Source organism: Orbicella franksi, chromosome 11 (genome assembly GCF_964199315.1).
Source record: "Orbicella franksi chromosome 11, jaOrbFran1.1, whole genome shotgun sequence".
Lineage (NCBI taxonomy): Eukaryota > Metazoa > Cnidaria > Anthozoa > Scleractinia > Merulinidae > Orbicella > Orbicella franksi.
Genome location: NC_138155.1, coordinates 19,521,077 through 19,548,323, shown reverse-complemented (window position 1 = coordinate 19,548,323; position 27,247 = coordinate 19,521,077). Strand labels below are relative to the sequence as shown.

General features: G+C 39.1%; 1 protein-coding gene, 2 non-coding genes and 2 pseudogenes across 3 annotated transcripts; all 5 read left to right on the top strand.

The window, feature by feature from the left end:
* Positions 1 to 15,873: 15,873 nt before the first annotated feature.
* LOC145503255 (melanocortin receptor 5-like) lies at positions 15,874 to 19,315 on the top strand (annotated as a pseudogene).
* A 1,916-nt stretch (positions 19,316 to 21,231) lies between these two features.
* Positions 21,232 to 22,465, top strand: LOC145503257 (melanocortin receptor 4-like; annotated as a pseudogene).
* Positions 22,466 to 24,505: 2,040 nt separating this feature from the next.
* Positions 24,506 to 25,618, top strand: LOC145502171 (melanocortin receptor 5-like). The gene is made up of 2 exons (XM_081481438.1): positions 24,506 to 25,335; positions 25,440 to 25,618. The coding sequence occupies exons 1-2, from the start codon at positions 24,708 to 24,710 to the stop codon at positions 25,616 to 25,618; spliced, it is 807 nt and encodes a 268-aa protein (XP_081337564.1). The 5' UTR covers positions 24,506 to 24,707.
* Positions 25,619 to 26,626: 1,008 nt separating this feature from the next.
* On the top strand, positions 26,627 to 26,697 carry Trnag-gcc (transfer RNA glycine (anticodon GCC)). The gene has a single exon. It is a non-coding gene; the product is annotated as a tRNA-Gly (tRNA).
* Positions 26,698 to 27,167: 470 nt separating this feature from the next.
* Trnag-gcc (transfer RNA glycine (anticodon GCC)) lies at positions 27,168 to 27,238 on the top strand. The gene has a single exon. It is a non-coding gene; the product is annotated as a tRNA-Gly (tRNA).
* The last annotated feature ends 9 nt before the right edge of the window (positions 27,239 to 27,247 follow it).

The following is a 27,247-nucleotide window of genomic DNA, read 5'->3' as shown; positions in this document are numbered from 1 at the left end:
ATTTTCCGACGAACATTCCCGACCTTTTCATATATGAGTCCTCCCCTGCCGGTCTCGGGTCCCTCTCCCGATTCTTAATTGGGTTAACCAAGTCATTGCTTTCCTAAACACAAAACCCGAAACCTGATCTGTCGTTTGGTTACACGAGTTTCACGTTCAATATGACGGCTTCGTCCAGAAACAAGAAAACCGTCTGAGCGTGTCCATGACTGGTTTTCACTGGTTAAGAACCCATTAACCGATCTTTTCGAGCCGTTGTTAGGGAAAATTCTTTCTCATATAACCTCATCATTTTTAGGTAGTTCAGAGTTATTTCATGTGTTGTAACTATTTCATGGTCAGTAACACTAGTGAAGACTTCGTCAGGCCACGCCAGTGGTCATGTGACTAATACACAAAAGATGCAAATGTTCCTAGGCAAATTGCTTTATCGGGATTTTTTTCATTGATTTAATATTTTAATTTTACTCCTCTTTACGCTGTGCATAGATTTTGTTTCATTTCTAAAAGGTCAGATTTTGAGAGAATTTCAAAATATTGAAAAATTCGAAATTTTCTGAAAAAAGCATAATTTCGGAAAAGGAATGCGTAGCTATCTTTCTAACGTTGGCTTTAATCGAAATTCGTCGAAAAAGGCTGGATTTAATGGAAAACCGCGTTTCCTTTACCATTTAAAGAAACCGGAAGTGCGCCCGATATATAGTGGAAGTTACCCTATTAGCGCGTGCGCAATTTACACTACCAGGGCACTTCGGTAAGATCAAACAAAGCCATGCGGAGTTAGTTTTTCTACTAGCTCTTAAGAAAAGTTCAGGCTGCGCAAGGTCATACAAAGACAGGGTTTGCAACCCAAATTACTGCCTTTAAGAAAACAGGTGGCTACATGACGTGAATTACCCCCTGAAGGCAAAGTCGAACTTTAAATTTTGTGTTTACCTTATTACAAAGACCGTTGCGTGATCTTTGAGGCCACCGCAAAAAAGGTTTCTTATCTGCTAAGCGTACGAACTAATTGAATATTACACGCTGTATATGTTTACTCAAGTATGAAAGATAAACATTTTGAGTACATTTAGTATGGGCTGGTCCATGCGAAAAAGGTTGTATTGCCAATAATTTAATGTCAAAGTTTGAGTGCTTTTTCTACAAACAACACGAGCTGCAGCTCGCAAGATTTTTAGTAGCAATAGTCAGCGTTAAAGAAAAAATCAATTTGGTTCCGAAATGAGGGATTTTCTTGTCGGGAGAGTAAAAACTTTCCTTTGTTGAACCACACACTTGAGTATTTGAATCCTCTCTAGATGAAAGGTTTTATTATCAGGCTATGAATAGTTGAAATGCCTCCCGTTCCCAAATTGTGTTAATTATACAAGTTAAAAGGATAGTGCGGGAATTAAAAAATCAAATAAAGACATCACCTCTTGTATCTAAAACAACTGTACCTAACAACATGAATAATGGTGCGAGTGAGGCAGAACATTGTAAAGGCGGCGTATAGTGTTTGATCAGCTATTTTGTTATTTTGTGATGGTATCCGGAGTAATAAAGGTAGATTTTAGTTTTATCAGCTGAAGCGGAAGGCTGACAACATTACTCATATCACTCAAACCGAATAAAATCATATAGTGGCACGAAACACAACGAAAGCATGGTTAAGTCAATAATGCATGCATGATATTATTTTAAAAGACGCTCAAGTGCATCATCTTAACCAAAGCTGGGTCATCTACAGAGAAGACTTTACACCTGAAAGTGACTGCACTGACTTTCAAGGTGTTTCAACTAAAAAGAAATTTCATTAATTCTGTTTGGTAGAATTCTACTAGTAGTATGCTAATGTAGATGTTGCAATCTGATTGGCTGAGCTACTGGTATACTATCGATCAGCCATTAGAGTGCAGTAGCTGTCGGTCGTCCACGAAATGCGACGTTTTCATCGTTTTTTCAAAGTTTTGGAAGAAAGTTTAGATGTAAATGGGTAATTAAATTCCTGAGAAGACTAAAAGAAGGACATTGACGGTTTCTTGACTTTAAAACTTGAAACTACTGAAAAAACAGATGAGCGCGTGTAAACAACTGCAAATTTATCAAAGGCAAATTCAGTACCTGCGATTTTGCTAAAGTGTAAGGTTCAATACTGCGTAGAAAAATAATTAGAAACCATTATTTGCGTTAATTTCAGTTAGACATTCTCTAAAGCAATTAGATTATTCGCTCTTGATTTGTATGAGGCGATAGTTGACACGGCCTTCGGCCACATCAAATATAACCTCATAGAAATCTCGAGCCCATAATCTGATTGTTAATTAGAATATCGGCGTTCAGACAAACACATATTATGTGATTCTTTCAATATAAAGAACGGCAAAAATTACGCCATGTTCTCAATATGTGAATACTACTTTCATATACGAAATAACATTAACATATATAGACGCTCTTTCTCGCCGATGTTCAGCGGCGAGGTAATTCTGTCTGTATAATAAAGGAACCAAAATCTCGCCGATGTTCAGCGGCCAGGTAGTTCTGTCTGTATAATAAAGGAACCAAAATCTCGCCGATGTTCAGCGGCGAGGTAATTCTGTCTGTATAATAAGGAACCAAAATCTCGCCGATGTTCAGCGGCGAGGTAATTCTGTCTGTATAATAAGGAACCAAAATCTCGCCGATGTTCAGCGGCGAGGTAGTTCTGTCTGTATAATAAAGGGACCAAAATCTCGCCGATGATCAGCGGCGAGGTAATTCTTTCTGTATAAGAAAGCGACCAAAATCTCGCCGATGTTCAGCGGCGAGCTAGTTCTGTCTGTATAATAAAGGAACCAAAATCTCGCCGATGTTCAGCGGCGAGGTAATTCTGTCTGTATAATATGGAACCAAAATCTCGCCGATGATCAGCGGCGAGGTAGTTCTGTCTGTATAATAAAGGAACCAAAATCTCGCCGATGTTCAGCGGCGAGCTAGTTCTGTCTGTATATTAAAGCAACCAAAATCTCGCCGATGTTCAGCGGCGAGGCAGTTCTGTCTGTATATTAAAGAAACCAAAATCTCGCCGATGTTCAGCGGCGAGCTAGTTCTGTCTGTATATTAAAGGAACCAAAATCTCGCCGATGTTCAGCGGCGAGGTAGTTCTGTCTGTATAATAAAGCAACCAAAATCTCGCCGATGTTCAGCGGCGAGGTAATTCTGTCTGTATAATAAGGAACCAAAATCTCGCCGATGTTCAGCGGCGAGGTAGTTCTGTCTGTATAATAAAGGGACCAAAATCTCGCCGATGATCAGCGGCGAGGTAATTCTGTCTGTATAAGAAAGCGACCAAAATCTCGCCGATGTTCAGCGGCGAGGTAGTTCTGTCTGTATAATAAAGGAACCAAAATCTCGCCGATGTTCAGCGGCGAGCTAGTTCTGTCTGTATGATAAAGGAACCAAAATCTCGCCGATGTTCAGCGGCGAGGTAATTCTGTCTGTATGATAAGGAACCAAAATCTCGCCGATGTTCAGCGGCGAGCTAGTTCTGTCTGTATAATAAAGGAACCAAAATCTCGCCGATGTTCAGCGGCGAGGTAGTTCTGTCTGTATAATAAAGGAACCAAAATCTCGCCGATGTTCAGCGGCGAGGTAATTCTGTCTGTATAATAAAGGAACCAAAATCTCGTCGATGTTCAGCGGCGAGGTAGTTCTGTCTGTATAATAAGGAACCAAAATCTCGCCGATGTTCAGCGGCGAGGTAATTCTGTCTGTATAATAAGGAACCAAAATCTCGCCGATGATCAGCGGCGAGGTAGTTCTGTCTGTATAATAAAGGGACCAAAATCTCGCCGATGTTCAGCGGCGAGGTAATTCTTTCTGTATAAGAAAGCGACCAAAATCTCGCCGATGTTCAGCGGCGAGGTAGTTCTGTCTGTATAATAAAGCAACCAAAATCTCGCCGATGTTCAGCGGCGAGCTAGTTCTGTCTGTATAATAAAGGAACCAAAATCTCGCCGATGTTCAGCGGCGAGGCAGTTCTGTCTGTATATTAAAGAAACCAAAATCTCGCCGATGTTCAGCGGCGAGCTAGTTCTGTCTGTATAATAAAGGAACCAAAATCTCGCCGATGTTCAGCGGCGAGGTAGTTCTGTCTGTATAATAAAGGAACCAAAATCTCGCCGATGTTCAGCGGCGAGCTAGTTCTGTCTGTATAATAAAGGAACCAAAATCTCGCCGATGTTCAGCGGCGAGGTAGTTCTGTCTGTATAATAAAGGAACCAAAATCTCGCCGATGTTCAGCGGCGAGGTAATTCTGTCTGTATAATAAGGAACCAAAATCTCGCCGATGTTCAGCGGCGAGGTAGCTCTGTCTGTATATTAAAGGAACCAAAATCTCGCCGATGTTCAGCGGCGAGGTAATTCTGTCTGTATAATAAGGAACCAAAATCTCGCCGATGTTCAGCGGCGAGGTAGTTTTGTCTGTATATTAAAGGAACCAAAATCTCGCCGATGTTCAGCGGCGAGGTAGTTCTGTCTGTATAATAAAGGAACCAAAATCTCGCCGATGTTCAGCGGCGAGGTAATTCTGTCTGTATAATAAGGAACCCAAATTCTCGCCGATGTTCAGCGGCGAGGTAGCTCTGTCTGTATATTAAAGGAACCAAAATCTCGCCGATGTTCAGCGGCAAGGAAATTCGGTCTGTATTAAAGGGACGGAAATCTCGCTGATGATGATGATGGTGATCGGCGGCTAGGTTAATGATCCTCGCCGAGATGAATGAAGAAGTACTCTACAGCAATTCTAAACATATTTTTGTTGCTTTTGCGATCACATAGTGTAAGATGAGGATGCTGTGTGTTTATATTCCGGACGGTAATTTTTAAATTTTGAAAATCACTTACTATCGGAACTTGAAGTCTAGTAGCTGTAGTTTGTAAAAAAAAAATATCCCGTTGCGTTTGCATACGTCGCTTTCATTACGTTTTCCCATCCTACGTACCCTTGTCACTCTTGCCAATCTCGCAACAGTTAGTCTCTCTATGCAGTTCGAGTACTCGCTGTTCTTACAATTCGAGTGCCAGAAAGTGATATTTCCCTTTATGATTTAATTTAATCAAAAAAACGAAGGTATATGGATCTATTGTTCTATCTTTAATCTCTGAATTTTACATAGGTCATGGCCTCTTGAACTGTACAATTCCATTAAAATTTTTATTAAGCGAATCAGCGGCGAGATTTTGGTTCCTTTATTATACAGACAGAGCTACCTCGCCGCTGATCATCGGCGAGATTTTGGTTCCTTTATTATACAGACAGAATTACCTCGCCGCTGAACATCGGCGAGATTTTGGTTCCTTATTATACAGACAGAATTACCTCGCCGCTGAACATCGGCGAGATTTTGGTTCCTTTATTATACAGACAGAGCTACCTCGCCGCTGAACATCGGCGAGATTTTGGTTCCTTATTATACAGACAGAATTACCTCGCCGCTGAACATCGGCGAGATTTTGGTTCCTTTAATATACAGACAGAACTACCTCGCCGCTGAACATCGGCGAGATTTTGGTTCCTTTAATATACAGACAGAGCTACCTCGCCGCTGATCATCGGCGAGATTTTGGTTCCTTATTATACAGACAGAATTACCTCGCCGCTGAACATCGGCGAGATTTTGGTTCCTTATTATACAGACAGAACTACCTCGCCGCTGAACATCGGCGAGATTTTGGTTCCTTATTATACAGACAGAACTAGCTCGCCGCTGAACATCGGCGAGATTTTGGTTCCTTTATTATACATACAGAACTACCTCGCCGCTGATCATCGGCGAGATTTTGGTTCCTTATTATACAGACAGAATTACCTCGCCGCTGAACATCGGCGAGATTTTGGTTCCTTATTATACAGACAGAATTACCTCGCCGCTGAACATCGGCGAGATTTTGGTTCCTTTATTATACAGACAGAGCTACCTCGCCGCTGAACATCGGCGAGATTTTGGTTCCTTATTATACAGACAGAATTACCTCGCCGCTGAACATCGGCGAGATTTTGGTTCCTTTATTATACAGACAGAGCTACCTCGCCGCTGAACATCGGCGAGATTTTGGTTCCTTATTATACAGACAGAATTACCTCGCCGCTGAACATCGGCGAGATTTTGGTTCCTTTAATATACAGACAGAACTACCTCGCCGCTGAACATCGGCGAGATTTTGGTTCCTTATTATACAGACAGAATTACCTCGCCGCTGAACATCGGCGAGATTTTGGTTCCTTTAATATACAGACAGAACTACCTCGCCGCTGAACATCGGCGAGATTTTGGTTCCTTTAATATACAGACAGAGCTACCTCGCCGCTGATCATCGGCGAGATTTTGGTTCCTTATTATACAGACAGAATTACCTCGCCGCTGAACATCGGCGAGATTTTGGTTCCTTATTATACAGACAGAACTACCTCGCCGCTGAACATCGGCGAGATTTTGGTTCCTTATTATACAGACAGAACTAGCTCGCCGCTGAACATCGGCGAGATTTTGGTTCCTTTATTATACAGACAGAACTACCTCGCCGCTGATCATCGGCGAGATTTTGGTTCCTTATTATACAGACAGAATTACCTCGCCGCTGAACATCGGCGAGATTTTGGTTCCTTTATTATACAGACAGAATTACCTCGCCGCTGATCATCGGCGAGATTTTGGTTCCTTATTATACAGACAGAATTACCTCGCCGCTGAACATCGGCGAGATTTTGGTTCCTTTATTATACAGACAGAATTACCTCGCCGCTGATCATCGGCGAGATTTTGGTTCCTTATTATACAGACAGAATTACCTCGCCGCTGAACATCGGCGAGATTTTGGTTGTTTTATTATACAGACAGAATTACCTCGCCGCTGAACATCGGCGAGATTTTGGTTCCTTATTATACAGACAGAATTACCTCGCCGCTGAACATCGGCGAGATTTTGGTTCCTTATTATACAGACAGAGCTACCTCGCCGCTGAACATCGGCGAGATTTTGGTTCCTTATTATACAGACAGAACTACCTCGCCGCTGAACATCGGCGAGATTTTGGTTCCTTATTATACAGACAGAACTACCTCGCCGCTGAACATCGGCGAGATTTTGGTTCCTTATTATACAGACAGAACTAGCTCGCCGCTGAACATCGGCGAGATTTTGGTTCCTTTATTATACAGACAGAACTACCTCGCCGCTGATCATCGGCGAGATTTTGGTTCCTTATTATACAGACAGAATTACCTCGCCGCTGAACATCGGCGAGATTTTGGTTCCTTTATTATACAGACAGAATTACCTCGCCGCTGATCATCGGCGAGATTTTGGTTCCTTATTATACAGACAGAATTACCTCGCCGCTGAACATCGGCGAGATTTTGGTTGCTTTATTATACAGACAGAATTACCTCGCCGCTGATCATCGGCGAGATTTTGGTTCCTTATTATACAGACAGAATTACCTCGCCGCTGAACATCGGCGAGATTTTGGTTCCTTTATTATACAGACAGAACTACCTCGCCGCTGATCATCGGCGAGATTTTGGTTCCTTATTATACAGACAGAATTACCTCGCCGCTGAACATCGGCGAGATTTTGGTTGTTTTATTATACAGACAGAATTACCTCGCCGCTGAACATCGGCGAGATTTTGGTTCCTTATTATACAGACAGAATTACCTCGCCGCTGAACATCGGCGAGATTTTGGTTCCTTATTATACAGACAGAGCTACCTCGCCGCTGAACATCGGCGAGATTTTGGTTCCTTATTATACAGACAGAACTACCTCGCCGCTGAACATCGGCGAGATTTTGGTTCCTTATTATACAGACAGAACTACCTCGCCGCTGAACATCGGCGAGATTTTGGTTCCTTTATTATACAGACAGAACTACCTCGCCGCTGAACATCGGCGAAATTTTGGTTCTTTATTATACAGACAGAACTACCTCGCCGCTGATCATCGGCGAGATTTTGGTTCCTTATTATACAGACAGAATTACCTCGCCGCTGAACATCGGCGAGATTTTGGTTCCTTATTATACAGACAGAACTACCTCGCCGCTGATCATCGGCGAGATTTTGGTTCCTTATTATACAGACAGAATTACCTCGCCGCTGATCATCGGCGAGATTTTGGTTCCTTATTATACAGACAGAATTACCTCGCCGCTGATCATCGGCGAGATTTTCGTTCGGTATATAAGAGAAATTAAATTATCACATATTCCAACATTTACATAAAATCGTTTCAATATATATATTTAAACATTCACATAATATGTGAATGTATGTAAACCCTTAGAATATTGACTCTGGGTTATTAAAAGTATATTAAAGCGTATACTAAGCCGTAATTTAAGGTTATTATATATATAGTGAACGCATAAAAACTGTTATTTTCTATTTTCGTCTGTTCTAGAACAGTGCTATCTGTCTTGCCTGTAATGCTAAGTGCTTGAGTAATACTTTACCGGCATGCATTTCCTGATAGTGAAACGGAAATTGTCACCCACGAACAAAAAAGGAGCCATTATGATAATCTAACAAATATTAGCAGATTGTCTCTGCACTTCAGTGGTTTTTAATTTATAAGAACCCTGAAACGCTATTCTCATTTTCCCGATCGACATGATAACTTGTTCAACAATTTCCTTTTTGTTTTTCGGATAGCATTTACAAAACGTTGGAAGTTCATGATTCAATTTTCACAAAATAAACCAACTGGAGTTAATCTGTTTACACTGTATAACACGTACATATCGTGTGACCATCTAAAAGCAATTATACCGTGCTAATTATTGCCTGGGATGCCTGTGGCAGGCCACGGTAAGGTTTGCCCGGGGTTCCTTTTTCACTGTCGACGAAAATCGACAAATTTGATTGACAATGAAATGCACGTCACAGCTGGAAAGTCCTATTTTTATTGGGTTAAACTTGGAAGCACATGCAATATGACATGTTTTTGACAAGAGTAAAAGTAATGTTATTTCCAAAGAATCTGCGATTCTGGCAAGGAGTAGCTTGTGTAGACAGTGTAGTGCTCTTAACAACGTGTACTTGTTCAGGAAATAAACATAAGGTAAGACATTTTAGAAGGCGTTTCGACTTTGTGTATTGAATTGAACTGTGAAAATTGCATAGAGTTCGCGGTTCATCCGTTCCGTGTTACGCATCGAGCCAACGAGTTCACTGTTCACTTGACCTATGTGCCAAACGAGCTGACGAGTTTAGCAACCGCACCTGCGTGCTCATCCGGCCTACGTGCCTAACGCTTAGTCTAAACAAGAAGTTTGAAGCAACTTTGACACACGATAATTATGAAATCAGAGTATTCAAAAATCAAGGAGTCCATCACGGAAAACATCGACACCAACCATTTCAAAAATTGGCTCAGATATTTGTTGGTTTGCAAGTGAAGATATTTAAGCCTCGAGAGTTTTACTCTATCGAAACTTTCACAGTTCAATCCATGAGTCGACAATCGTGCTACGTGTATGTTTAAGGTTTTGTGTATTCTTGCTAACAATGTGCTAACGTGTTTACCAGAACGCACATGTAAATAGTGCTTGAGAGAAGGTTTATTCCAGTCGATGTTTATTTTATTTTCAGTGTTCCACTGTTAACATTTATAAATACAAAGGGAAATATTTGTTAAGAGGAATTCCTCGTGCTTCTCATGGAAGCTTTAATCGTTTCATGATCTCAAATAAACATGCACACATTCTCAATGGAAGTATACCAGCTCGTACCAAAGAAACAGATAAATGTCACCGCCATCAGCGAACTGCAACGAGGACAAACGACCGAAGACAACATTTCCTAAATAATTATTGCTTAACTCACTCAGGAAAGTTTTCATTTGCAGTAGACTGTTTTCTTGAACTTGACTATGCAATCTTGAAAGATTTTATAAGACATATTGCACGAAATGAATTTTTTGAAGTGTCACAAAATTTATTTGCTTCAGAAATTGATATGGCAGCCATTCGAGAACCAGTGTGGGCTTATTTAAGGTATCAGTGTACACCAAATTTGATCATTTTTCAAAAAAACTGTTTTTCGCTATTTCAGACAGATCTTATTGCAATCTTTCATTTCACAAAAAAATCCTGTGAAAAAAGACTGATTCTACGCAAAGTTATTAACGAAAAACGTTTCTTACCATAAATTATCCCTAATTGATAGTTGTCAACATGTTGTCATGAGAAGTAAATTTCCATTAAATGATCAGGTGACAGACGCGGTGTTGTGCGATTTTCACACGTTTGCGTTTGTGTTTTAAAATTGGTCGTCGACGAGTTGCTTCGAGTGTTTTACTTTTGTAGATTATAGATTTAAAAGCTTATGGTATATCTATTCCATGTCGTCATAGAAAAAAAGCAAAAGTCCTTGTCCTTTTGCAAGTGCGAAGAAACCTTCAAAGAGGAAAAATCTTTCGAATTCATTCATTAAGGATCGAACTGATGTGTTAGCTGCTAATGAATGAGGTTCCTACTTTGAGCAGGAGAAGTTGATTGCTCTAATCATAGATTACAATCCTTGGCGCTTTCGCCGTTCAAAGTGGTAACGTCTTGATCTGCACGCGTACGTCCCCCGTGGGTTTCCTTTCCCTTGTTTACGCGAGCGCTTTTTACCTGTCTTCGGCATCTCTCAACCTGTTTCGTTAGATGTAATGTGAATCCACATTAGCTACGGCATTTAAAAAATGGAAAACGAAAAATTGAACGAACATTATTTCCTTACTAACCCTGCTGCGCGAGCGGCGGAATTCAGATCTTGCAAAGGATATTTCCCGCCAGGAGCAACATTTGAACCCGCTTTGCAATTGATATGAGCTCTGTTGTTAAAGTAAAACAAGCCTTCACTTGGTCGATCAACGGGTCATTAATTTCCACGCGTTTTGTGTAATTATCTCATTACAACGGAAGAACGCCCCAAAGTATATTTTCCTTCATATCTCGAAACGGCTATCTTTAAAACAGCGAACTGGAAATCGGAGAATGGGAATGGGTAACGGGAATGGGAAACGGGCAATGGGAATGGGGAACGGGAAAAGAAAATGAAGAACGGGCAACGGGGAATGGGGAATCTTTAAAAGTGGGAATCTTTAAAATGGGGAATCTTTAAAAGCAGGAATCTTTAAAATGGGGAATCTTTACAAGCGGGAATCTTTAAAAGGAGGAATCTTTAAAAGCGGGAATCTTTAAAATGGGGAATCTTTAAAATGAGGAATCGTTAAAAGCGGGAATCTTTCACACGGGGTTCTTTAAAACCGGGCATCTTTAAAATGGGGAATATTTAATCGCGTTAATTAATCTTTACTGAAAAGTGAGCGAGAATACCTCATTTTCGCACCGGAAGCTGTTAGTCTGTCACATGTTTCAACTCAAGAGATACAAATGCAGTTGTAAAATTTATTCATTGTAATTATATTGTACGCTATTAAAGCACATCGGATTAGCGGGATAGTGGAGCGATTCGATTCTCACTCTTTGAGATCCGTTACACCGACCGAAGAATCGAACCGCCTGGATTTATCTCAACTCCGGACTGTGACGTTTTTATATTGAGTTTCGCAGCGATAGATATTTGTCCTAGCCTTATCACGTGCTAATGGAACGACTTACGACTTAACGACAAATCAAAGAAAAACACATTTTTGGTTATTTAATCGATAAATCAACAGTCCCCTAAATCTGATTTTGACATGACGTCGCTAAAATTCAAACTACAAAACTATTGATCCTCCTGAGATTTTACTTCCATGATGTATAAGAGCAGCTGAAAACTAATATTCATACAAATTTTCGCTCCAAGTGGTTCTTGGTTTTGTAATAGACTACGCTTGAATTTCTAAGCTTTTGCGTGACGCGGCATTTACATGACGGGCAAGAGAGCTGTCATGTTGGTTGAAAAAGTGACTTATTTCGGGGAATTTGGCTATCTGAACAGTTTATGTATTAGAAAAAGTATTATTTTTAAAATGTTTTCGAGGTCGTGGAGAGATAAATTCACACGTTTGTAGCAAAACTCAGTGACAGATGTTTCTGCTGGTTCCCTGCCGCCATCCGGATGGGTACCAGCATGGCTTCTCCATGAAAATCCCTATAAATTTGGGTAAAAAATTTCTCCGCATATCTTGCGCCTGAATCTTGGCGAGAGTCTTTGTATATTCACCTTCTTTCTTTTCAAGATTCTGGACTTTATCTATTGAACTGTTTTGATTTATTTTGAACGAAGTGACACTGAAAATCTGGCCTCGTTACAAAAAAACAAACAAAACAAAACAAAAAAAAAAAAAACAAATATCATTTTCCACGTTGCAACACTACTTCAGCCAGTTTTGATGCCATTTCTAAACACCATGCTCACTCTCGTTCCATCTTGTCGATCACCCGGAAAGAGACTGTACTCGCACAGTAATTTTCTGACCACCCTATTTTCCACTATAAGCACAGTGACCGTTTCTTCAACACTTTCTACAGTAATTTCTATGGCTGATCTAACTGACTAATCGTGGCACTTTACTGGTAACTTCACAATTCATTCCAATACTACGCTCACTTGCCAAAGCATCCCACGGAGTCTTATTACTTTCTAGTAATCAGATAAGACAACTAAGCCGGTGTTATTATCTTCTACATGAAGCATATTAATTACAATAGTGTTGACTCCAACAGAGGGCGACAAACTAAAGGAACATTCTACACTTCTAACGAAAAGCTGAGAGAAAAGCAAGAAAATGGCGAACGTAACTGAAAATGTTGGATGCGTGACACATCAAAAGATTGCGTACTCGGCAGTAAACAGTACTCTAGTTGTAATTGCCCTTTTGGGAAATGTTTTGGGTCGTTGTTGCTCTTCGAGAGCTGTCGTCCCTGCATCCGCCATCAAAACTATTGTTGGGTTGTCTTGCCTGCACCGATCTCTGTGTGGGTATGATCACACAGCCTCTCCACGTTGTCCTTTTGTCATCACCAGAAGATTCCCAAGCTCAGAACTATATTTTCATTGTTTTTAATAGCTTGACTGTAATGCTCGGTGAAGTGTCTTTGCTGACACTGACTGCAGTAAGTGTGCCGGACAGACTTCTTGTCCTGTTAATGGGACTAAGTTACAGACAGGTGGTAACCTTAAGATGTGCATGGATTCTTGTTGCTGTGTTTTGGCTCTTTAGCATTACGGTTGCAATGATATTTTTCAACTTTCGTATTACCATTTTCATGATTTCTATAGCGAATGGAGGAGGAATTTCGCTGAACATAGAACGGTACCAAACAAACTATGTCCAGTGCATTATGGGTACATTAGTGGTTTGTTATCTTCCATGTGCTATCGTAGCTACAATATTCGCCATCACGGAAGCGCACAGACAGTAACTTGATCTTTCTTTGGAAGCAGCGCTAACTCTTATTTTGTGCAACTCATCTCGGAGCCCATTTCTGTACTGCTGGAAGATGAAAAAAGCAGGGCAAGCAGTGAAGGTCACGATAAGACAGTTTTGTTTCTCTTCTTAGCTATACAATGCCCTAGTTGTAACTGCGACTTGCCCTAGGTGTTTCAGAGACTCAACGCTTAGTGTGCATTACTATATCGGCCAATTTGGAGTTGCGCAGGTAACTGGGGCGAGTGTCAAATTTCAAACGATCGATAACTAACACAACCACATGAAAGATCACTTTGAGATTGGTTTTTCGACCAACTTTGAGGCTTTTAGGTTGAAGTAAGACAAGGTTATGAACTTTTAAACATTGTTTTGAATTAACCGTACCTATGTAAACGAATCTTTACCTTTGTAAGAACTGTAAAATTACATTATGTACCTACTAATTGCAAGAAGCTAAACTCAACTTTCAATAAACTTTACAATCGATAAATTCATTTGTTACCATTTTGAACTAGCATTACGAAAGAAGCTAGCTATATAAAACTATCGTTCCCTCTCTAATTTCTCAGTTTTTTTAGCCTGGTTTGTCTTATTTTGAAATACTCATAACCTTTATAAAACGCAGTGGTCGCTAAACAGTAGTGAATAGAGGGAAATGGTTAAGAAGGCCGGTAAACATCAAGAATAAAACAAACAGGCTAAGATTTATGTTAGAAGGTCCTTGACCCTGCACATCTTTTGTTTTATACTCATTGACTATGCATGAATTACATAATCTTCCTGATTGGTTAGTCGTATGAGCACAAATAATCACCTTCTGTATTTTCCCAGGTTTTGTGCAGGATCAACTCCAAAAATAGCCAACAAAAACCTACAACAAAGAACTTTGCCAGGTTTCATAACCATTTTCCTCTACTAACTATGGTTAGACACCAAACGTTTTCATGGTAAAGTTAAACGAGGAGAAAAGAATAGGGAGAGTGTGAAAATATTCAATCAGCCAAATCAATTAAGTGGTACCTGTTGTACAACCACTGATACAGAAGTTAAAATATTTCACGAAATGAAGCCTTTCCAGTCCGGTGCTGGTGCTAGACGAGCAAAGCCACCTAAAATGTACATTAATATTTGTGCAATGATGTTGGATTGAAAACTATAGCATTGTTATTCATATTGGTGGACTCAATGCAAACGTTCACACTTTTCTTCTTTCCATGTGAGTTATTGTTCAGAAAAAAATAAAATTTAAAGAAACGCCTCAAGTAGAAGATTTGGAATGAACTTTATACCGCAGCTTGACAGCTTTAAACAAGCTAAGGAAAGATATATTAGGATTCATATAGTATTTTCTTGATCCACTCTATTATGTGGAAAAAATTTGGAATCCAAAGATTTGGCGCAAAAAGGAATCTAAAAACTATTTGTTGATTTACTGTTGACTTAGAGAAAAATCAAGAAAGAGCGAGTGGTTAATTGTTCACAACCTATCGGGTGATAAGATAAAAAAACAAAAAACAAAAACAGATGAATTTAAAGCCGATCTATAGAAAACTTAAATGACGTTCTTTAAATGATATTACTGGTTTGTTGTCTTCCATACATTATAACTGTTGGAATCTTTGCAATCATTCAGCCAATTACGACAACCCCTGGCATTGCTTCGCCTATGACTCTTTCTCTACGCTTTATTAATTCAACTCTGAACCATTTCTGTATTGTTGGAAAGTAAGAGAAGTTAGGCAAGCGGTGAAGTGTTGAAAGCTGAAAGCTGAATTAATTGTCCCAAACACCGTTCCATTTACACATGTACATCGGATTCTTTTTTAATTTTGCCAAGATTATCTCTCTGGGCACCTGCCCATTTCAACCTCTGTTCGTTTATCTACGAGACACATATGCTGAAAATCCTATGATAATCGGCTTCTAGATATAAGAGATATTAAACGACAAGTTTAAGGGTTGATATCACTATGAAAGAATCAATGTTTTAAAGTTGAAAAGTACACCTATTTTTTTTCTGTATCTTGTTTTCTATCCTTTCAAATTGAATAGTTACTCTTCTTTTACAAGCCAAAACTGCAATTTGGAAAGAGTAAAAAATCTAAAATTGTCCACCATGCATGTTGAACGACGTAACTGGCCCCCATCAGAGCTCTTTGCATTTTTATCCCAATATATTAACATCATCTTGTAAACGATATAACAAGATATCCATTAAAGGTAAAACATTTTCAAAATAGCGTAACGGTACGGAAACGCTAAGGGGAAGGGTAGGGGATCCAGCCGCCCCCCTTGTGGAATGGAAGTGCCACAACAAAAGCACTTGAATGAAACACAGATCGAATATGATTTCATACTACATGTACAATGTAAGTTTGAATCAGACGTCAAATTAAACAAATGGGAATAGAAACATGCGTGGAAGGTTGAGACAAAAAGAAAATACTGCTTTTTGTTCAGCTCTTTTCAATTTTAATTTAATTTTAATTTGATTTTAATATCACCATGTTTATATGTTGTACATGTAATCAACAATGATGATTTCATGGCAAGAGTTAAATCAAGTTTGGTGCCCAAAAGCAGGCGTGGTAGATGTGTGTAGTTGTATCTTTAAACTTGGCTGTACGAACTTGATTGAAAACATGGGAAAAATGCTCGAGAACAAGGCAAAATAGAAAGGTGGGTAGCTGTAGTAATTTGCTTACTGACCAAGAAATTCGGCAGCGTTTTTTTACAGTAAGGCCCAAAGCCAGGCAGCATATGATATAAATACAAAAGAAATGACTGACATTTAGACATTAACTTAAGTTTGTCGTTCGCACCACAACCGCTACAATCAAATACATACGTTTTGAGAAGTGCGTATTTAATAACAGAATAAAATGAAACCCACAGGTAATAAACAAGAAATGTCGATGTCCTGTACTTGTTTTTGAATTTAAAAGAGCCTTAAAATCGATTTAATTTATTTTTAACTTTAAGTAATCATTTTTTGTCACAATCCCATATTTCTGATTGAAAGCTAATACATGAAGATATCATTCACCTTAGCTTTGAAAAAAAATAGAAAATTTAAATTTGTTTGATCCACATGTTAGGTTGATCGATCTGGTGGAATAATACTTTCCTTATTTGATTAGATGGCCTTTTTCGGCAGCTGTCTGCTACAAGAAAAGATTTCTTACCTTTAATTGCAAAATAAATCTTCGCCTTGACTGCAACTCGTGCTATTTGTGATGACCTTTCCGTTAAAAAATCGACGCCGAAAAAGGGTTAATGCCAAAAAGCAGGTTTCTCAAATACGCGATCTCATACGTTAGGGGCCATATTAGCTTCGATTGGCGTTGTCTCTATGTTTCTAGAAAGTAAGGCATTAGCTTTTGTTTGTGGTCAATGGTGCAAAGGTAAAATGGCGCCGGTAAGAATGACAAAGCAGTTTATGATTTATTTCTTGTTGTTGTTAGGCAAAACAAATTAAGTTCATCAAGTTTTGGGATTATCTGTTTACTTAAGGTTTGTTTTTCAGAACAAAATCAATTCTTTACCTTTTGTTACTTTCTTCCCATCAGAAAAAGGACTGGACCTACGTTACGATCCCCTGGATAAGGGAACAGGCGAGCGTTGAAAAAAGAAGTCTTCTTGGCAAGCCATGAACCCAAAAACACTCCTGGGATAACAAACTAAAGCAACATTTACACCTCTACTAACCAGCTGGAAATGACATAAACATGGTGAACTTAACAGAAGATAGAAACCGCACAGAGACCCAAAGCCTATTTTGCACGACCGGTTCTTATGCAGCATATCAAAAACTACTTATTTCAGCAGTGAACATCACCTTATCTATCATTGCATTTCTTGGAAATATTTTGATCGTTATTGCACTTAAAAGGGTGTCATCTCTTTGTCCGCCATCAAAGCTCTTGTTAGGTTGTCTTGCAAGCACCGATGTCTGCGTGGGTCTCATTACTCAGCCTCTTTTCGTGGCTTATATAATGTCTCCAGAACACTCCATGCTTTGTTATTATCTTTCAATCCTCTTTAATAGATTAAGCATAATTCTTGGCGGAGTATCTGTGTCAACGCTGACTGCGATAAGTGTGGACCGACTTCTTGCCTTGTTGTTGGGTCTAAGATACAGACACTTTGTAACATTAAGACTTGTGCAGAGTTATGTTGTTATTAGCTGGTTTTTCAGCATCGTCACTACATTGACGTCCAGTTACGACGCGCGAATAACACTATCGATCACATTTTCAGCGACAATACTTTGCATAGTTACCTCGATCTTCTCTTACACAAAATCTATCTGACGCTTCGCAGGCATCAAACTCAAGTGCAAGGGCATGCTCACCAAGGACAACCAAACGGAGGAGGAATGCCACTGAATATAACTCAATACAGAAAGACAGTGTCCAGTGCATTGTGGATACAGGTAACATTAGTTGTCTGTTATCTTCCCTATGGCATCGCGGCTATTTTTATCCTCAATGGATCAAGAACGTAATTTCTTGATCTTGCATGGGAATTAACACTATCTCTGTTTATGCTAAACTCGACCTTAAACCCACTCCTCTACTGCTGGAAGATAAAGGAAATAAGACAAGCAGTGATGGACACGTTCAGACGGTTTTCTTGTTTCTCGACGTAGCTGCCTCGTTGAACGTGAAACTCGTGTAACTAAACGGCAGATTAGGCTTTGTTTTTGTGTATAGGAAAGCAATGACTTGGTTAACCCTATTCAGAATCGGGAGAGGGACCCGAGACCGGAAGGGAAGGACTCCTATATAAAAAGGTCGGACATGTTCGTCGGAAAGTTGAATTAAACCCATAAAGGAGACCAATACGGGTGTGGTTCAAACTTTACTTTAACCCTAAAAGACCCCGAAAGATACCACTTAAAACGCAATAAGCTCGATTACCAGTCGCTGTTCTGGAAAAAAGTCCGCTCTAGTGGACTGAACTTGAGAGACCGATGGAAATCGAACCTAAACACCGTAATAAGAGCGGTGGTTTTGCTATTATTTCTTCGATTTCACCCGAAAACATCCTTAACAGCTAAAATAATGGTATTTCGTCATGAACACCTTAACTGAGACCGGAATCCTTGATTTACACACCTAAGTGAGACGACGGGCATCCCCGACCTCTTCATCTGAGAGTCCCCCTCCACAGGGATCCGAGACTTATGCTTCCATAGTAACTGCATTTTAGCAGACATTTTTTACCAATTTTACAATTTTCTTGAAACAAAAACTTGAGGCAAGTAAAACTAAACGGTAAAAGCGAACGACGTTTCCAAGTCGACATGACACTAATTCCAAGTTCAAAAAGATATGAAATAAACTGTCAAGAAAAAATATTGACATGATAAATATTTGATTAATATGCAATGTCACGCAAATAGTTTTGCCTGGATTGAGTCTGTTTGGACATTGAGAGATGGTGACAAGTCTCTGATAAGTAACATTTCATGTACTTAACAACCTCGAGTACCTCAAAATTTGACGCCTATTATAAGAGACATGGAATATAATGAAATTAATTAAATAAAAAGTTGCTTTCCACGAATGCCCGCGTGTCTTATTCTTCTCCTTTGAGTAAGAGTTTAAAATGCCTAAGTCACAAGGAAGACTATTCCAAAGAATGGCGCCACAATAGCTAAAGCTATTTTTTGCGCGGCAATGGAACATTGGGTTTATTCTCAGAGTCCCTTTGGTTATATACGGTTTATCGCCTTTCGAATTTACAACTGAGATATTCTGGAATTGTAAACCACAGCAGCTCTTTGAATTGGCCGCTGACATGCTAGACTCTTCCACGTGAGAAATTTGAACAGGTCACAGTTTGAGTCTAGGTCAAAACACGGGCTGCTCTAATTTGTATCTTTGTATCTTGTATCTTATCTTAAAGTTATCCTCAGGTTCCCAAAACAATTTTGCAATAGTCAAAGTGTGGCTGCATCAGGCTTGATATAGTGAAAGGGGTCAAGTCCTTGATTATATCACATTCTGGTAATAAAGAAAATGATTATCTACATAACAAAATTACCCGTTTAAACACAAATTCGAGCTTTAAGATTCGTCTCTGCATCATTAGAAAGATCAATGAGCTTCGTATACTCCACTATCAACCGCTGTTTGGAAAGATAAGTCCGCGCTACTCCTCCCGAACACACCGGCGGCTTCTGGTGGACGAACTTCGGGAATTGGATCCGAGAGAGCGACCGTAAAACGCTGATGTTGCCTGAAGGGTACGAAATCATTCAACATTACATATTAACTGTCATTGTCAGAGTAAACCGGGCAATTACTGCGAGACCAATTACTGCGATTTGTCTGTAGATAACAATTTTAACCAACATTATCGCACGAAAATAAGACTGTTCTGGAATTTGTGCGAAGTATTTTTTAGGTTCACTTAAAGTTTCCCGAAACTTCGGCCATTTTAGACCGCTTGAGAAGCCAAAATCATGATGTGGTGATATCTCGAAGAAAAACGAACGCCTACCTCGGCAAATGTCATGGTTGTTAATCTTTTCGGATAGCTTTTATACTATGAAAAGATGAAAGTAAACGGCCGACCTCGATATTTTGGTATTGCCCGGTTTTCTCTTACAATGACACTTAAGTCAATTATGATTAAATTTCGGATCTATGATATAAAGCAGAAGACAACAATGCAGTTATAGGGTTCAGAACGATATCAATTTATGAAGGCTACTGTAAAGAAAATGAGATATATTCCGTTTAAACATTGACTCATGAGAGAGAGACTCAAAAGACACTACCATCAATTTGTTAACGTCCACCAAAAAATATTTGTGTTGTCACTGTCGTGATAAGCAGATAGAATTTTTTCATTTCCCACCCACCCGACAAAAGAGACATGGGTAACGAAAATATGAAAACAAGTGTTTTCCCAACTTTGAAGTTCCATCATGCACTAATATATTTAGTCCTTTCTGCCCTTTTATTATCTCATAAGGCTCAATTGCAAGTGAACCAGACTCAAACTTTATAGGATTATTTTTCATTCCATATAAACTGTTTTTGTTTTTGTTTTTGTTTTTTTCATAAAACGCCATATTTAGATTATATGAGAGAGGATTTTACATGTAGAATTCAATTAAAATCTAGGGCAAATTGCATGGCGAATGTCACGACGAATTGAATCACATCACTTCAACTTCAAAGATTTATTGACAAAATCCAAACGTGAAAATATTGGTGAATTAATTTCATGACTAAACAAACATGTTGCTTCATTAGAACTATGATAATAAGTTAGAAGAAACAAGAAACAAGAAACATCCGAAAAGAATATTTCTGATGTCACTGGCCTTTTTTAAAACAGTGGTCTTGACAGTTTTAATTTTCTTTAAAATTTATTTATTTTTTTAATTTAACAATAACGCGTTAACGTTGATTGATTGAAGTGGGATAAATTTTGCTGGTGACCAAATGTTTTCCGGCGGCTGACATTTATTATTTTAACCTTGCTCAGCTGCAAAAGAAACCTTCTCGTTACTCCAGCACATGCTCTACGAGACAAATTCAGGTGCTTATGTCAGAAAACGAAATTCTGGAATCAACGCCAACAAACAGGTGTGGTAGACATGGTATTTTTCTTCTCCAAAACAAAAGCTATATGAGTCGAATGACGGTTTTCCCTCGTGTATTTCATTGTAGTTAAAATTAGTAACACAACTTAAAAAAATTTCTTTGTAGCCAACGGCGGATGGGAAAATAGGTTTTCATTATCAACCAAATCAAAATTCGAAATAATTATGAACTTCAACTTTTCAAGTTCCCAGTCAAAGTATATATTTTCAAGGTTGTAACCGACTTGTCAGTTTTACTGGTTTACTTTCAAAATTTCTTCACAAACTATTACTCTTTATTGTTAGGAATTAGACGAACTAGTATTATCTTTGTGGAGCAGAAGATGACATAGAATAAAAAGGTCGCCGTGACAAGGAAAGACAGAAGATGGTAAACTTAACTGAAGATGGAAACCCCACGACAGTTCAAGACTTAGTTTGCAAGCCACACTTCAGTGGAACAAATCAAAACATAATTGTTTAAATGCTTTGCTAGCTTTCACTGCATTTCTGGGGAATGTTCTGATCATTGTTGCTCTTCCAAAGGTGTCGTCCCCTCATTCACCATCAAAACTTCTGTTAGATTGCCTAGCAACTACTGATCTCTGTGTTGGCCTCATTACACAACCCATCTACGTTAACTTTTTATTGTCCCCAGAAAATTCCAGGCGTTGTTACTATTCTGTAATCCTTAGTAATGTCATGGGTTCAATATTTTGTGGAGTGTCGTTGCTAACATCGACTGCAATTAGTCTGGACAGACTTCTTGCCCTGCTGTTAGGACTAAGATACAGACAAGTGGTAACTTTGCGGCGAATGCGGACCCTCGCTGCAGCCATTTGGCTCTCTAGCACTGCTCTTGCAATAATACTACTTTTTAACACCCTTGCAGCTCTATTTATCATATGCATATCAATGTTATTATGCATAGTAACCTCAACCTTTTGTTACACTAAGATTTACCTCAAGCTTCGCCTTCACCAAACTCAAGTACAAGGTCATGTTCACCAAGGACAATCGAATGGAGGAGTAATTAAACTGAATATAGCGCGATACAGAAAAACTGTATTCACCTCTTTGTGGGTACAGATAACATTAGTGGTTTGTTATATTCCTTACTTTACCGTAACTATATTTGCTTTAACTGGATTACTTGCAAAATTTATTGACCTTGCCTGGGGAGTAGCGATATCTTTCGTTATGTTCAACTCATCTCTAAACCCATTTCTGTACTTCTGGATGATGAGGGATGTAAGGCAAGCAGTGAAGAACACGATCAAGCAGTCATGGTTTTTCTGAAGTTTACTGTCTCGATAACTCCGAAAGGCATAATTAATAAAAGCAGTCAAAAGTTAAATTCGGACTCTGTCTTCTCTCGCAGATCTCCTGTTTTCCTCGTTATTTTAATTTCTGCCTTGCCAAAATAACGCCGCCTGTTAAAGATAAAAAATAGCTACTCAGACCTATCCAATCTGAGAAAAGATGGTACACTCAAGGAATCATTGTGCGGCCGGGTGGTAGGTACTTCTATCAACGACGGGGTGTGGGGGGGCGGGGGGGGGGAGTTCTGCCCACTCCCACTACCATCAATCCAGTCTCCCGACTCTGAAAAAAATACGGTTTTGTTACAAGGTCTGAACATTTTAATTTCAACTTACTTTTAAATCTTCTGTAATATTTGGAAATTCTCGGAAAATGTACGACAACGTTCGTGTGACTTTCGGACAAGTTTTGGAGAATCTTCGGAAGTCTTCGGAAAGTGGTCGGAAATCTTCGGAAAATCGTCAAAAACGCCGTCATCAGTATGTCTATATAATAAAAAGAACATTACACGTTAGCGCGAACATACGAATTTTATGTTCTCGTGGCAAGAACAATATCTCACTCGTTCGCTGCGCTAACCCGTGAGATATTGTTCTTGTTACTCGAACACAAAAATTCATATTTTCTCGCCACCGTGTAATATCCTCTATATGTTTCATTTTTAAGACTTTTATTAAATCCATTTTGAAATCACTGGTTATCCTTGCAATCTGATTGGCTCTCAGTGGTGTGATTTATTCACGAATCGCACTATTTTTTGCTCTAAATCGAATCTTTTTCTCAGCCAATGAAAATGAGACAGTAAAACAAAACAACCAATCAGATTTCAAGATTAGTTTAAAGTAATCAATAAAATTTCAGGAAAATGAAATGCAAAAACGCCATTGTGTGGAGACTTCTGCAAAAAATTAATTACAAAATAATTAAATAACACACGCTTATATATTTATTCAAGTATGAGTAATAAACGTATATAGTACATTTAGTATGTGCTGGTCCGTACGAAAAAGATTGTATTGCAATAAATTAATGTTACAGTTTGAGTGCTTTTTCTAGACACAACACGAGTCGCAGCTCGCAAGATTTTCATTAGCACTAGTCAAAGAAAAAAACATTCAAACGTAAAAGAAGAAAGCTCAATTTGGTACCGATTATCTTGTCGGGAGAGTAAAATCTATTCTGTGTTGAGCCACACACTTGAGTATTTGAATCCTCTGTAGATGAAAGGTTTTATTATCAAGCTATGAATGGCTGAAATGGGCTGAAATGGCCCCCTTCTCGAAATTGTGTTGATTATATAAGTTAAAAAGACAGTGAGGGAATTAAAATATAAACTAAAGACGTCATCTCTTGTATGTAGCATTTGTACCTAACAACATAAATAATGGTGCGAGTGAAGCAGAACCTTGTACAGAGTACAAGGGTATACAGTTTCATCAGTTATTTTATCATTTTCCTATGGTATCCGGAGTAAAAAGGTAGATTTTAGTTTTATCAGCTGAAGCGGAAGGCTGATAACATAACTTATATTCCTTATATTACTCAAACCGATTAAAATCATACTGTGGCACGAAACACAACCAAAGCATGACTACGTCGATAATGCATACACAATATTATTTAAAAAGACGCTCATCCTAGCTAGCCAAAGCTGAGTCATCTACCGAGAAGCCTAAGCACAAAAGTAACTGCACTGACTTTCAAAATTTTCCAATTTTCATTCATTCCGTTTTAGAATATTGACTCTGGGTTATTAAAAGTGTATCAAAGCGTACTAAGCCGTAATTCTCGGAGTGGTTTATGGTTATTACATGTATAGCGCACACACAAAAACTGTTTTTTTTTTGCTATTTCCATCTGTTCTAGATCAGTGCTAGCTGTCTTGCCTGTAATGCCAAGTACTTGAGTATTACTTTACCGGCAAGCATTTCCTTTTACTGAAACGGAAATTGTCACCCAAAAGCAAAAAAGGAGCCATTATGAAAACTAACAAATGTTGGCAGATTATCTCTGCACCTCAGTGCTTTTTAAGTTATGGGAACCCTGAAACGCCATTCTCATTTTCCCGACATCATAAATTGTTCAGCAATTTGGTTTTGAGTTTTCGAATAGCATTTAAAAAACTATGTAAGTTCATGATTCAATTTTCACAAAATAAACCAACTGGAATTAATCTGTTTACATTGTAAAACACGTACATATGGTATGATCATCTAAAAGCAATTTCCTTGCAAAGTAATTATTACTTTCTAGTAATCAGATAAGACAATTAAGCCGGTGCTATTATCTTCTCCATGAAGCACGTTTATTACGAAAGTGTTCACTCCAACAGGGGGCGACAAACTAAAGGAAAATTTTATTCTCCCAACAAAAGAAAAGCAAAAAATGGCGAACGTAACTGAAAATGTTGGATGCATGACAGGTCTTTGCGTGATCATGACACATCAAAAGATTGTGTACTCGGCATTGAACAGTACTCTAGCTGTAATTGCACTTTTGGGAAATGTTTGGGTCATTGCTGCTCTTCAAAAGGTGTCGTCCCTTCATCCGCCATCAAAACTATTATTGGGTTGTCTTGCCTGCACCGATCTCTGTGTGGGTATGATCACACAGCCTCTCTTTGCCGTCTTTTTGGCGTCACCAGAAGATTCCCTAACTCAGAACTGTATTTTCAATGTTTTTAATAGCTTGGCTGCATTGTTCGCGGGAGTGTCTTTGTTAACATTGACTGCAATAAGTGTGGACAGACTTCTAGCCCTGTTAATGGGGCTAAGGTACAGACAGGTGGTAACCTTAAGACGTGCATGTATTTTTGTTGCTCTGTTTTGGCTTTTTAGCATTAGGGTTGCAATGATATTCTTTTTCAACTTTCGTATTACCATCTTCATCATTTCCATAGCGATGTTATTCTGTATAGTAACATCGACTCTATGTTACACGAAAATCTACTTGACGCTTCGTAATCACCAAGCACGAGTTCAAGATAATGTCCACCAAGGACAAACGAACGGAGGTGGAATTTCGCTGAACATAGAACGATACAAAAAAAAACTGTGTCCAGTGCATTATGGGTACAAATTACATTAGTGGTTTGTTATCTTCCATATGCTATCGTAGCTACAGTATTCGCCTCCACGGAAAGGCGCACACAGTTACTTGACCTTTCTTTGCAAGCAGCGGTAACTCTTGTTTTGTTCAACTCGTCTCTTAACCCATTTCTGTATTGCTGGAAGATGAAGGAAGTAAGGCAAGCAGTGAAGGCCACGATCAGACAGTTTTGTTGTTTCTCATGTTAACTGTAGAATGCCTTAGTTGTAAATGTGACCTGCCCTCGGTGTTTCAGAGACTTAAAGCTTAGTGTGCAGTACGTACTATATTGGCCAATTTGGAGTTGCGCATGCAGAGAACTAAGAGGAGTTTCAAGTTTTAACCGATCGATAACTGACAAAACCATGAAAGATCATGTTTGAGATTGGCTTTCTGACCAAGTTTGAGGCTTTTAGGTTGAAGTGAGACCAAGTTATCGACTTTGAAACATTGTTTAAAATGAACCTATGTAAACGAATCTTTAGCTTTGTGACAACTGTAAAATCTCGTCATGTACCTACTACTTGCAAGAAACTGAGATGAAAAATCAGTTTGCCCACATTTATGAGTATGACTGAAATCATAATTCAGAAATGGTATATGATGTCATCCATGTCGATCAAAGGCGAAATTGAGCTGCCATGAGGAACTTTGTTAAGCAAAGTGTTACTAACTGAATAATAAAAGTTAGTAGGGTCTTTCCGAGACCAAAATGAAGCCTCTATCTCGACTGAAAGGTTGAGAAATTAAGTTACTTGAGCTTTTAATTGGAGGAAATGGATAGTTTATAAAGTTATAACTTTCGGAGAGGCACAACGAAATACTTGTCCGATAACAAATACTTTTTAGAAGTATATATTACATTTCTTTACACCCGTTGGCTGTTTGGTAAGCATAATAATAACTACACTATCATCCTTTAAAAGCTCAAGTCAAAGAAAATTTCATGTGAGCTATCGAGTTAGTGCTAGATAAGAACGGGTGATTAACTTTTCTTAACCAGTGAGAGTTATCTACAAGTACATCTTGTTGACCGAGAGTAGGGGGCAACCGGGAACGAACTGGTGACCTATCGATGTGTAGTCGAATGCTCCACTACTGAGCTATACCCAATAACTGAATAATAATGAACAATTAGATTATGAGCTCGGGATTTCAGTTAGTTGATAGTTACCAAGCCAACAGCCCGCTTGTTACAAGCGATTGTGTTCAGACAAGCACTGGTGGTTCAGTGGTAGAATTCTCGCCTGCCACGCGGAAGGCCCGGGTTCGATTCCCGGCTAGTGCATCTTTTTTGCCTCACCGGGGCGGTCAGGGGACGTATTAGGGCCTCTGAATGAAATCCATTTCCTACTTGCTACAACACCGTTAACATCCTTTAAAAACTCAAGCCACAGAAGATTCCATGTAGGCTATCGAGTAGTGTTAGATAAGAACGTGTGAAAAACGATCGAAATTATAAATGTGCTAAGTATTGGAAATTGCCATTGCGGCAGGGTTTTCCTATATGCTGGCACCCCACAGTATTCTTGTTTTGCTTAACACATATTGACAGCTTGTTGCGTGGTTCTCTTACATGTTTATATTTTCAGGTTTATGACTCACACACATTAAATCCTTGCATCTGTTAATTTTTTGTGAAATATATCGTAAAGATCTCAAGAAACTTCCACAGTGCTCTTGGAAATTCAAACCGCCGTTCTAAGATCTATGAGTGGGTAAAACGTTGGCCTGCGTCCCCGTTGTATTCAATATGTAGCACTGGTGGTTCAGTGGTAGAATTCTCGCCTGCCACGCGGGAGGCCCGGGTTCGATTCCCGGCCAGTGCAAATAATTTT